The sequence below is a fragment of the Crinia signifera genome, chromosome 1 (genome assembly GCF_055691185.1).
Source record: "Crinia signifera chromosome 1, ASM5569118v1, whole genome shotgun sequence".
NCBI classification, from domain to species: domain Eukaryota; kingdom Metazoa; phylum Chordata; class Amphibia; order Anura; family Myobatrachidae; genus Crinia; species Crinia signifera.
Window position 1 is genome coordinate 285,908,441 of NC_139217.1, and position 13,083 is coordinate 285,921,523.

At 41.1% G+C, this 13,083-nt stretch overlaps 1 protein-coding gene across 7 annotated transcripts in view; it reads left to right on the top strand.

Moving 5' to 3' along the window:
* Window positions 1–13,083, top strand: part of ELAVL2 (ELAV like RNA binding protein 2) — a 230,077-nt gene that overhangs the window by 186,394 nt on the left and 30,600 nt on the right. For all 7 annotated transcript variants that reach the window (XM_083185274.1, XM_083185266.1, XM_083185291.1 and 4 more), the window contains 2 exons: window positions 3,179–3,332; window positions 10,558–10,783. In XM_083185274.1, coding sequence (XP_083041400.1) covers window positions 3,179–3,332; window positions 10,558–10,783 — 380 coding nt within the window. The remainder of the gene's footprint in view (window positions 1–3,178; window positions 3,333–10,557; window positions 10,784–13,083) is intronic.

The window sequence follows — 13,083 nt, forward strand, 5'->3', positions numbered from 1 at the left end:
TATGTCCCCTGCCTGGCTGCACATAAGATTTAGCAAATCTTATGTGCAGCCGGTCCGACCTCCCGACTCTGACCCGATGCGCACGGGACCGCGCATTGGGTCTGACCGGGTGTCTATACCTGCGATTTGGCCCGATTTCACTGCCCGATCCATCGAAATCGGGACCAAATCGCATAGTGTATGGGGGCCTTAAGTAAATATAGTCCACATCTTAAGTAAATATTATACGGTTCTGGGCTCTGGACCAGTCATACATTTCCGAAATCTCAGTGTGTAATCATCATTAGTGTTCTTTAAAAAAAGGAGACCATTCTTCTAGTATTCTGCGTAAATTGATGCCTATGAGATTTAGGGGTATTCAAGCCGGGATTCCGACTGTTTGAATGTCCTGACAGTCAGAATACCGGACGTTTTCAGCGGCATTCAACACAAATTCGATAGTCGGAATTCACTGTTCCAACTATTGAGAGTTGTAAAGTATGCGGATTTGCGAAAATGGGTGCAGATTGTTGGAAAATCGACAGAACAGATTTGATTAAAAAAAAAAAAAGACATCTGACCACCTTCAATGCAGCATTGAATAGGCGAGTGCGGATAATTCCACCTGTTTTATATTTCGGCACAGATGGAATACCCCTCTTAATCTAATTAAGAGCTTGATTTATCACATTACACAGGCGAGAATGAAACACCCATGTTAGTGCAAAAACTATTTTTAAGAAACACTAAAGCGAAGGGTGGTTTAAATCTACAGATCGATTGTCAGATTTCGCTAGTTGGAACAAAATCCTGGTAGTGGATGAGAGCAAATTACAGTTTATCATTTGCTTTGAAATGCTGGAAAAAAACATTTAGATATTACCAGGTTTTTGTTCTAACCCTCCCAATCTGACAATCCATCTGTAGATGTATGGCCATCTTATATGAGGTTACAGATGTTTTTTTTTTCCTAACCCTATTTCCCTCTTAAAGTTTTTTTAAGATCCCCAGATTTAATCTTTTAATTAATATTGCAACAGTGTTGTCCTCTTTGCAGTCTTACATAAATTGCATTCTGTTAGGAGTCCAGTAAGTTTTTGATTGTGTCAAGACAGATTGGAGGTATGAGCAGATAGGGACTGGTTTTGGGATGGACAGTTTGTGGGTTTAAAACTTTAACAGCTCAAAGTGAATGAGCTGATTTTAATAACTCTTAAGACTGAACAGTTTGGGGCTAGAGGAGATGGTTGTGCTGTCAGTAGATAACCCATTTCTTTAAGGTAAGTTTATACGGTGGGGGGCTGATCCCCTTTGTCTTGGACATGTTAAGTTTAAAAAAATTGCTGGGACATTGAAGAGGAAATAGAGATGATGTAATTTTTTAATCTAGGAAAGCTGAATAAAACAACCCACTTAAAGGTGGCCATACATCTACAGATGGATTGTCAGATTGGGCTGGTTGGAACAAAATCCTGGTAATGGATGAGAGCAAATGACAGTTCATCATTTGCTTTGAAATGCTGAAAAACTGGCAAAAACTGTAATTTCGATATTACCAGGTTTTTGTTCCAACCAGCCCAATCTGACAATCCATCTGTAGATGTATGGCCACCTTATGAGAGGTTAGGGGTGTAGTGTTTTGTTTTTTTCTAACCCTATTTCCCTCTTAAAGTTTTTTTTTTTTTTTTTTTTTTTTTTTAAGATCCCCAGATTTAATCTTTCAATTAATATTGGAATAGTGCTGTCCTCTTTGCAGTCTTATAGAAATTGCATTCTATTAGGAGTCGAGTACATTTTTGATTCTGGTAGTTTCAGTATAGAGTAGTTGATTGAGATTATATAGAATATACAGTATGAATCTGTTAAATCTACAAATAAGCCCTCTAAAGTAGCTAGGGAAAATGTATATCCCAGGCATGTTAAAAGTCTGGTCCTCCAGCTTTTGTGAAACTACGCGTCCCATAATTTCTTGCCACAGTTTTGCTATTAGGGAATGCTAAAACTTATTGCAAGGCATTCCGGGATGTGTAGTTTCAAAACAGCTGGAGGGCCATTGTTTGGACATGCCTGGTGTATCCATTGACTTTAAAAAGTTGTGCAACTTAAATAATTTGGGTAAACTAGATACACACCAGAAAAAAAATGTAAAACAAATTTGCCGATAACGACCATTTTTTAAAAATTTGCTCCGCGTTAAAGCACTCTCGAAACATCCTCTGTCATTTGTATGTGCAGCTAAATCTGAGTCTATTGTCAACAGTATACTACTTGATGTGGCCACTTATGCAATCTTTTGCAAGATTGCACAGTGTGTATGCACTGTATCATTTGTCCGAAAGTTTAAGGGACATAGTTGACAACGTCATAGTTGTTTTTGAAGAATAATTCTGGGTACACATGACAAACTAACTGTAGTTATCCTTTCCTGCTGGGTAACAGCTATGTTATTGTTTTGATACATGGGAGGGGAAAATAGTAAGTGTTTATATCATATAAAGTATGATTTTGATATTTCTTTTCTATTGAGACATGGGGGGGTATTCAATATTTCCAATACTTGAAAATATCATCCATGACCTATTTAATAAAGGCTGGGACTTGCCACTGCAGATTCGGCTCTTTGAAAAGTTGAATATGCAGTCCTGGAAAAACAAATGCTAAATTAGTGTCTGTTTCTACGGAAAAGGGTTTCCGAAAGTCAGAAAAAATAACATTGAATAAATCAAATGCAAATTTGAAAACTGCATATATTTCAGAGGATCGGAAATATCTGCTGGGATTGAATACTCCCCTTTTACCGTTTTGTATGTTTTTCTAGGGTTGCACAAATTGCATATGACTAATATTGGGAAATAGTTTTCACCTCCATTTTGCCAAGTTTTCTTTAATGTATTGCAATTTTTTATTAAGCATTGGGCTGAGCTAGACTTTACATAATTGTATGTAAACTGTGATACTGTATAAAGGTCACATTCCATCACATTCTGCCCACTGCTGTGTTGTAAATTTGCTCTTTTTTTTTTTTTTTTTAATTCATGAGAAACTTCAATCCGCTTTAAATGCAGTCTGTAGTAAAATTCCTTTTTTATGTAGCTACATGTAATCTTTAAAAGCTTAATACTATAAGTTTGTTTTATTTTTGTAACTGAATATACATGCAGTACTAGCACCCTCAAACTGCCATGTTTCTTTACCATAGGTGTCCTATGCTCGACCAAGTTCAGCTTCTATTAGGGATGCAAACCTGTATGTTAGTGGACTTCCAAAAACAATGACTCAAAAAGAGCTTGAACAGCTGTTCTCACAGTATGGCCGGATTATTACATCACGCATTTTAGTTGACCAAGTAACTGGTAAGTATTTTTTTTTTAAATATAGCTAAATTGTGAAATATTCTGATATCAAACAACTATCCTGTCTTTAGAGCATATCTAAGGTGGTGGTGATATGTAGGCCAGAAAATGTAATTTTCTGCTGGAATTGTTCATAAATATTCATGTACAAAAATATATTGTTGAATGTAGTGAACCAGTCTGAGTCATTTCTACCCTGAAGGTGCAGATTTGGAAGCAGCTTCATGACTTGTAATAAATTTACAGCTGCTATAATCTTTGTTTCCAAGCTGCTGTATGGAAATGCTCCCCTGCTCCTTCTAAAATGAAAATAAATCCTATTTTTATGGAAAGTTTTATGCGGAAATGCACAGCTGGTTCTTCAAGGCAGATATTAGAACCTAGGCCCAGGCTGGTAATTGGCTGAAAGATTTTAAGGCATCTTTTTAAAAAATAAATAAATACTGGATGTATAATATAATTAGGCACTGCAACATGTGTGTTGTCCTTGTAGACCAACTTTCAGTTCAGCATATGTGTTGTACAGTATATAGAAAGACTTTTGCATAGTTATGCATCTACTTGTCAAAATCAGTATTTTAAAGTTGCATTTGATCAACTTTGTGCTCCAGGCTTGTTGAACTATGATGCAAATACAGTAAGCAGTTTTATACATATACATGTATATTTAGTGGTCCTTCCAGGATCGCAGGAAGGCAGGGCGCCAGTGGCACTTTAAAGGTGGCAGGCCGGGCCCCCCTAACGTTTCTGTTAAGGGGCACAGGTGCTTGGCTTCCCCCTAGTGCTCTGGAAGCCGGCAGTGGGAACAGACGGGGCCAACTGTCAGTGATCACGAAAACCTAAAAAAAAATGTGGGTCCCTGGGGCCCCTCACTTACAAAAAATTGGGGTCCTACCTGACCTTTTCTGGGTCCCAATGGAATAAAGCCTCCTCTCCACTTCACCCCCCCCCCCCCCCCCCCCAGCATTGCACATACAGAAGCCTCCTCTCCTTCACCTGGCATAAATCCTGAGCCGAGGGCAAGCCAGAGTCTATTTTCTTCTGTTAAGCAAACATGGATTTGGGCACCTCTCACTGTGGCTATTGTGGATCAGAGGGGGAGAGTATAAACTGGTCCATTAACATAAAGCAAGATAGACACATAGTAGGAAAAAAATGAATCTGTAAATAGGGACAGTCAAAAAATTCAGGGCATGGAAGAGGCATGGCCACATAATAGTACTAATTCACATTACACCACACATTAGTGGCACTTATTGCCAGCTATAGCCTCTTGGACACACTGTGCCAGGATTCCACATACTATAATGCCCATTACGCCACACACCGTTATGCCCATTACGCATTATGCCACACACCGTTATGCCCATTACGCATTATGCCACACACCGTTATGCCCATTACGCCACACACCATTATGCCCATTACGCATTATGCCACACACCGTTATGCCCATTACGCATTATGCCACACCGTTATACCCATTCCAAAACATGCCACACACCATAATGCCCAGTACATATTGTGCCGCACACCATAATGCCCCAATACTCTTATACATCCTGTAATATATATTGCACCATCTCTGAAAGGGGGCATCCAGCCTTCACCTGGGACCCTTAGTGCTGCATATTCTACAGCAGACAGGTATGCAGACTCTTATCCAGTCTGGCCAGCAGGTTCTCCTCTGTGTCATTACTCCAGGTCCTCTTCACTCACTTGGAGGCAGTGGTGCAAGTAGAAAAATGGCTCAGTGGTACTGTGCTGCGAAAAATGGGCGTGGCCATATGACACAAGGGGGAGTGGCTACATGACAAAACTGTATGCCCCCAGTGCCACACATATATGCCCCACAGTGCCACACATGCCCCACAGTGCTAGATATGCCCCCACAATGCCACACATGCCCCCCACAGTGCTAGTTATGCCCCCAGTGCCATATATGCCCCATAATGCCACACATGCCCCCCCAGTGCTAGTTATGCCCCCAGTGCCAGATATGCCCCCACAATGCCATACATTCCCCCCCCCCCCCCGTGCCAGACATGCCCCCAGTGCCAGATATGCCCCCACAGTGCCACACATATGCCCCCACAGTGCCAGAAGCCAGCAGCAGCACAAGTAACTCACCCTTCTTGTGTCCAGGTCTCCTCTCCTCCCCTGCCGCCGCTGATGCTGCTGCTTCCGGGGACAGGGGAGCTCATCGCGCGTCTCTATTTCCCCGGCTACACGGTGTCTGGACTGCCAGCCACCTCGTGGGCTGGCTCCTGATTGGCTGCCGGCCCGCAAGCTATGATTGGCTGAGAGCCCAGTCAGTGACACAGGGAGGGGAAGGACAGATGTGCGATGCGATCCCCTCGGCTCCAGTGGCGGCGAGGAATCAGCTGTGGCGGGGCGGCGGAGACCCGCTGCTCAGACCCTGCGGGTCACACTGCTGCTGATCTCTGGCGCCAGGCGCCCAATCCGGACGTCCCGGGGGACCCACTCCTTTTAAAAAAGGGAGCGCCTAGTCTTTGATTTGGGGTAAAATACGCGCTATATTGCGTATTTGTGAACCCTGAACTGTTTTAGCAGGCCTATTGCCCTTTAAAAGTCACAAAAACAGCCTAGAATGAACAATAATATTGAAATCTAGGTAACCAGCAGGCCATAGTAAAGTACAGTTGGCTATTGCATCAGTTGAGGTGCATTATTAAGTGCTATAACAGTACTTGCAGTGGGGGGTACTTGTGTATTATAGCGGCGCCCATCGCATCGTATACCATAAGGCATACGATGCAATATCGCGCGATGTTGTACAATGTCATACAATTTTATAATTGTATGACATTGTATATGGCATACAATGTGATGCGATTAAAAATTGTATAAGCACCCTAATGGGTGCTTACAATGTTAAATGCACCCCCACGCAACCCCCACTATAAACGTGAACCCGAAGCGTGGCGGTACGCGTCTTACGACCTTTACATACCCCCACTATCCACGTCGGCGTGGAGTTGAGAATATAAAGTGTGGCGAGCGCAGCGAGGGGACGCGGATACCTGTGAAGCCCGCGAGGGGACGCGGATACCTGTGAAGCCCACGAGGGGATGCGGATACCTGTAAAGGTATCCGCGTCTCCTCGCGGGGCTTGGTGGCTCGCTTCGCTCGCCACACTTTATATTCTCAGCTCCACGCCGACGTGGATAGTGGGGGTATGAAAAGGTCATAGGGCGCGTACCGCCGCCGCTCGCCACACTTTGGGTTCACATTTATAGTGGGGGGGGGGGGGTGGCGTGGGGGTGCATTTAACATTGTAAGCACCCGTCGGGGGCGACGCTATAATACACAAGTACCTGCAGTGGATTTAGCTTGTTTTAATTCCCCTAACCTCAATTTATTTCACCTATTGAAAAGGGACATGGTTGTAAAAAATTCCCCTAAATTTATATGCCTTATCAATTAATCGAACGTGTTTTTTACCCTTGGGAAAGAGTTTCCTGGTTTGCAAGTATATAGTATTACTTTAACCATTTAACCTCATTAGCAGCCAACTAAGGGGAACTTTGGGAACTTTTTTTTTTGCATACATAAAGTAGTTTTATGTTTGGGAAACCCTTTGAGTTCCAAGTGAATTTGTCAACATAGGTGTAACAATTGCCAAGCAAACATTTTTATTCATCATAATGACCTGTAATGTTTACCTTTGTATATAAAATAAAATCTATTTTTTTAAATAACACATGTGAACGATGGTGGCATTTTAACTGATATTTTGTACATCTCTCAGATGTTTGAACTCAAAGGGTTAAACAAAATGTATGCCTTGGAACACCCCTGAAGTCAAACCTTTGTGTTGTGCCACAACTGTTAAGTTTCCATGTTTTTGGTTCCAGCTTCTCAGCAATCAGAACTAAACCAGGTTTATGAATACAATAACTTGTTCATTATACATTAGTTTTGTGATCATTTAAATGTTCCTTGGTACCTATAAAATTATTATTCGTAAAGATTAGTGTTCTGACATTGAAAAGTATAAATGTGTCCTCAAACGTCATTGCTGCATTCACTGCTAACAGCCTCTCGGTATGCCTGGTCCCGTGCGACTGCTAATGTTGAAACTTTTTTTTTTCTTTTCTTCCTGACAGTAATGCAGTCTTGTTGCATACACTTGTATATCTGTGTATTTCTCTGTATCCGCAGTGCTACAACATAGCAGTAGAAGCTTTTTTTTTCACTCACACATAAAGGGTCATGACACATTGTCAGCATAATAGATGCCCAAAACTAGAAGAGTTACACAGGACCTGGCAGCTTACTCATGCCAGGCATCTCATGCTGCATGGCGAATTGAGGCTATATGTATGAAGACACCGTGCACTTACAGTATATCAAAGTGCTTGATATGGAGAATTTAAGCTACGAAGAGAGATTAAGCAATTTGGGACTATTTACATTAGAAAAGAGACGTTTAAGGGGGGACATGCTCAACATGTACAAATATATCAGGAGCCAATATAAGGAACTGTCACACCCTTTTTTCTACTAGAAAGGAATCTAGGACGCGAGGGCATGAGTATAGATTAGAAGAAAAAAGATTTTGTTCAGCTAGAAGAAAAAATTTCTTTACGGTCAGAGCAGTCAAACTCTGGAACTGTCTTTCCGGAGAGGTGGTGTCGGCTGGCTCAATAAATACGTTCAAAACTAAGTTGGACAAACATTTACTGGATAAAAACATCCATGGGTACAAATAAGAAATATAATCTGTCTTTAAAATATCATAACCTACCAAATCAGCAATGGATAATCTATTCTAGGTTGAACTAGATGGACGGAAGTCTTTTTTCAGCCTTACCTATTATGTAACTATGCTTTGTTTCACTTTGTGAGTAGGGATTTAAAGGATCATAGAATGACCCAGTAGAACAGGTAGAAATTGTGACACCTATTGTAGCATTTGGGCAGGGATCAATATATTGCAGTTGTGAGCAAATTGGATTTTAATGAGGAAAGTACTTACCTTTGTAAACCCTATATATATGAAGTCCGGAGTGAATGCTCGTCTAAAGCCCATACAAGTTTTTTTTACCTCCTTTTGCCATTACTGACACTTTCAATAAATACTTGTTATGGACTTTATTCCAATTCAGTGTTCTCCCCAGAATTATTTTCCAGGTAACTGGTATCAAGAAGTAGCGGGGTGGGTTCTTCATAATAATGTGTTTTAAATCCAGACTTAGCGTTTAAGTCCTTTTTAGTTGCACAAATAGTCTTTCACGGACACATTTACTGGGTTTACATTCTATCACCAGTATCCCTCTCCCAGCACCCATGTCAGTCACACCCCCTGGCACAGGTGACCCAATCATCCCCACTGTCACATACAGCTCCCTACCACTGTAATGTACTATAAATATATCCCAGTACCCTACAAAACAACATAATTTACCTCCAACAACTCAGCGCCGTCTGGGGCCGGTCCCACAAAACTTCTACACTTACTAGTTGGGAGTCACCTACAGATCAGGTACAGAGGCGCTAACTCCATATTACTACATTTTCCGGCATGCATCAGCATCACAGGAAATGCACAGGCGCACAACACCACTGAATGGAGCGGGGTTGTCTCCTACTGCGCATGCGTATGCCCGCTGATGGCTCTTATGAATGTATGTGATAGTGTCTCTGCTTCCAACTTCCAGACCATTAGGCAGACTATTCCCTATTTCACCACAAACAAAATTTGGAATATCAACTTATCGGGCGCTTGGGATTTTTTCAAGGTGCCAGGATTCCTCCCATGTAGCATATCATATGTTAAGAAAAAGAGATTAACATGCCATGGTGAAGTACGTTTTAAAAATACATACCATTTAATAGCATTAAAACACGCATCTCTTAATCACAAATACAAGCACTAAACTCCTCAGAGTTTAAATCCTGAATAGACAGATAGCAATTACCGGATCACATGGAACAGTCAGCTAAGCAGTTCCAAGAAAGCATAAAAGTCACTCCACAGCCGGATCAGTCTGCTGGGCTGGACAGTATAAATCCTCCGGTTCCACTCTTTCTCCTGCCGATAGTGCAGTCCACCTTGCCAGGAGAAAGAGAGTGGAACCGGAGAAACCATACTAATCTTCACATTTTTTCAATTTATATCTAAAATCATTAACTATGAACTTTTTTTTTTTTTAGGATAAATTGCTGCAACCCCATTGTATCGTGTGGTAAAAAGCATGGCGAAGTGGGCCAGTAGAGCTGTTAACCATAGCAACTAATTGGCTTTGACTTGGCTTTTAGCACGTACATTTTATAAAAAGATAGAAGCAAATGGTTTGCTTCTCAACTGGTCTACTTCACCACTCTTTACTGCTTGATGCATCCGCACCTGCTTTCATTGATATAGTCCAACCCTCTGCACAAAAGCCTTAAGCTGGGCACACACTGGCAAATATATCTGCAGAATAATTGATCTGCAGATATATCTGTTGTAGGATACACACCGCCTGATGTATCCTGCCTGACCGGGTGGGCGCACTTAAGGCCTGATTCTGGTTCATTTGCAAAAGCAAATTCTCTCCCTAATGGACAAAACCATGCGCACTGCATGTGCGGCAGATGTAACTTGTGCAGAGTGAGATAGATTTGGGTGTTTTGTTTCTGTGCAGAGAAAATACTGGCTGCTTTATTTTTACACTGCAATATAGATATCAGGTTGAAGCACAAACCCCACCCAAATCTAACGCTCTCTACACAGGTTACATCTGCCCCACATGCAGTACACATGGTTTTGTCCATTAGAGAGAGAATTTGCTTTTGCAAGTGAACCAGAATCAGGCCCTTAATGCGCTTGCCTAGTTGAGCTGTCATTCACTGCTGGCTACTGTGAGTTTTCGAGCGATCGTTTAATGCCCATACACAACACTATGCTCCAATACATTTATTATTTATATAGATAGATTTATTTTGGCCATTGGCTGTTTAGCACACTGGCGATGTTCCGTAAATATGTCTGCTGCTTAATCGAACATCCGATATGTCGGCCAGTGTGTTCCCAGCACTAATGTCAGGATGAATTATGTGTCAAATGGGTGTTTTTTTTTTTTTTCTTTGGACTAAATTAATGTTAATTATTTATTAGTTTGTACGGAACATGATCTATTTTATGACAAAAAATTAGTTCGTTCCTGAGCTATTGAAGTATTTTCCTGACTTGCATTCTTATGTTTTGCATAAATAGGTGTATCAAGAGGAGTTGGTTTTATACGGTTTGACAAGAGGATTGAGGCTGAAGAAGCAATCAAAGGATTAAATGGACAGAAACCTCCAGGAGCAACAGAGCCTATAACTGTTAAATTTGCTAATAATCCAAGCCAAAAAGTGAACCACACTATTCTTTCCCAGTTGTACCAGTCCCCTAACCGGAGATACCCTGGACCGCTTGCTCAACAGGCTCAACGGTTTAGGTTTGTGAAAATGAAAATTTTGTAAATTGTATGTAATATTGGGACCAATTTTGTGTTTTATATATATTTTTCTTACAAACTGATTTAATTTACTGCCACATTCTTATCCCTTTGCACTAAAGCAATTCCAAAACCAGATTAATACAATAAATCAGAAATCCATTTACACTCAGTTGATGAACAGACCTATAAATAGCTTGTTTTGTGCCTATGTGGTATATTGCATACACTATGCAGAACACAATTGCCCATCCCCTGCCCCCAGTAGCGCTCCACATGTATATTCTCTACCACATGTACGCACTCTTTAGGGTTATTTCTTCTTAAGCTGATGATTTTCCCTTTAGGCCTTTGATATATGAGAGGAAACTGAAGCACCCAAAGGAAACACCCCCCACACATAGATTGCAAAGAAACTCCACACAGATGATGTCTTGGTTGCGTTACCATAATATATTTTAAATTCACACTCAAAACGTATAGCAGGGGGCTATACTTTCACATGCATGGTAATATACTTGTTTTGTGTTTTATTTCTACAGCTGTAAAAGTGCAGCTACAGTAGGTTGAAGAATAACCTTTTAAGAAAATCCAATTAACATTGTTTGGCAGTTTTCACTCCTAAATTATTACAACCTAATCTTGAAGTTACATCACAATTTTGATTTGCGTTCTATACAATTTTATCTTTGCATTTGTTATTTCCTCAGTGGACTCTGAAACTTGTCTGTCAATTCAGTGTCTCCTTAGTTTATCCAGTTTAGTAATTCTTAAACTAAACAAGAGTTCCTTCATGCTGGGTTCCTCCAGATTGGAGTCCCAGTATTTTGTTGTTGTCCCTCAGATGGTGGTGCAGTCCAGTCTTTGGTCAGTTTTCTATCCCTTATCGGGATTAGCATAGGTAGCTATACTTTAGACAAATTTTTTACCAGTTCAGAAAGGGCCTGATCTTCCATGAATGAGTGGTGAGATAGTGTTCTCTTACAGTAGGTAATTTTTTTAAGTCTACTACAAACACAGAGGAGAGATGTATATAGGTCATAGATTATCTGGGCTTGTTTCTCAGATAGTCTTAAGGTGCCCACACACTAGAAAGATCTGCAATCTTAAAATGTGCGCATAAATTAGCTTTGAAATCTTCTGTCTGTCCTGGACAAAAGATTTCAGGCAAGCGCACATCTTTACCAAAGATTTATCTTAAAATCCCATGTGCGTTCCTATGGATCTTTTGTTAAATCTTCTGATCTTTTGTGCAGCACGTAAGATCAGAAGATTCAGCTCAAGATCCACGGGAGCGTGCATCGGACCGATATCGGCTGATTTTCGACCGATTATCTGTCAATATCGTACGATATATCGGCCGATTTATCGAAAATCGGCCAAAAAATCGTTCTAGTGTGTGGGCACCTTTAAAGTGCAGGTCTTCCTGCCAAGAAGGCAAATGGACTTGTTAGAACACCCTGCTCCTACTGGACATATTTGAAATCTCGGACATCTATCATACACCTCATTTAATTCATGGTCTACCATTTTTGGTGGACACATAAACCTTCTGTTTTTGATTCAGAATCAGTGATGCCAATTTGGGGTACTTTCTTTCCCATTGCAAATCTACATTGAAGGTGGAACTTTTTCCATTCTCTAATACTCTTTCAGACATAAATTCCCAAATTTAACCTAGCTCGGACTCAAATGACACAAAGCCCCCCGGGTTGAAAGTGGAGCAATCCCTGTCACACATGGGTTATATACCATAGTCGTTCCCAGGTCATCACTCTTCACACCATACCTGGAGTATTCCAGTGTTCAGTGGGCACTTGGAGATACACTAATCTCAAAGCACTACTGTCCCCTGCCAATCTTATTTTTATAATTTTTTTTTATTATAAGGAGTACCTTTCAGATCTAAGCTGGCTTGTCTACCTGGGTTGCAATTCTCGAGAGAAACCTTGCTAATAGCAGGGTCACCAATATGGGACTCTCAACCTAGGTAGACTCTTTCAGACATAAGCTCAATCCAGGTTGATGCATGTTCATGTGCTAAAACCTGGGTTTAACATGGTGGCAATGGAGCCTTTGGGTTCCAATCCTCATACTTGTGTATAAGGTAGGAGTGCCAAAGTGATCTGTGAGACATAGTAGGGTACTGAATCTTAGATTCTGACTGTGAAAGTTCCGACAGTTGGAATCCTGGCACGTTTTTGTCCTGATCAACAGTTTTTCGACAGGCGGAATTCAATGTTTTGTCTGTTCAGTGGCAAAAAGGGGTCCTGTCGGTGAAAACTGCTTTGGATGTTCAA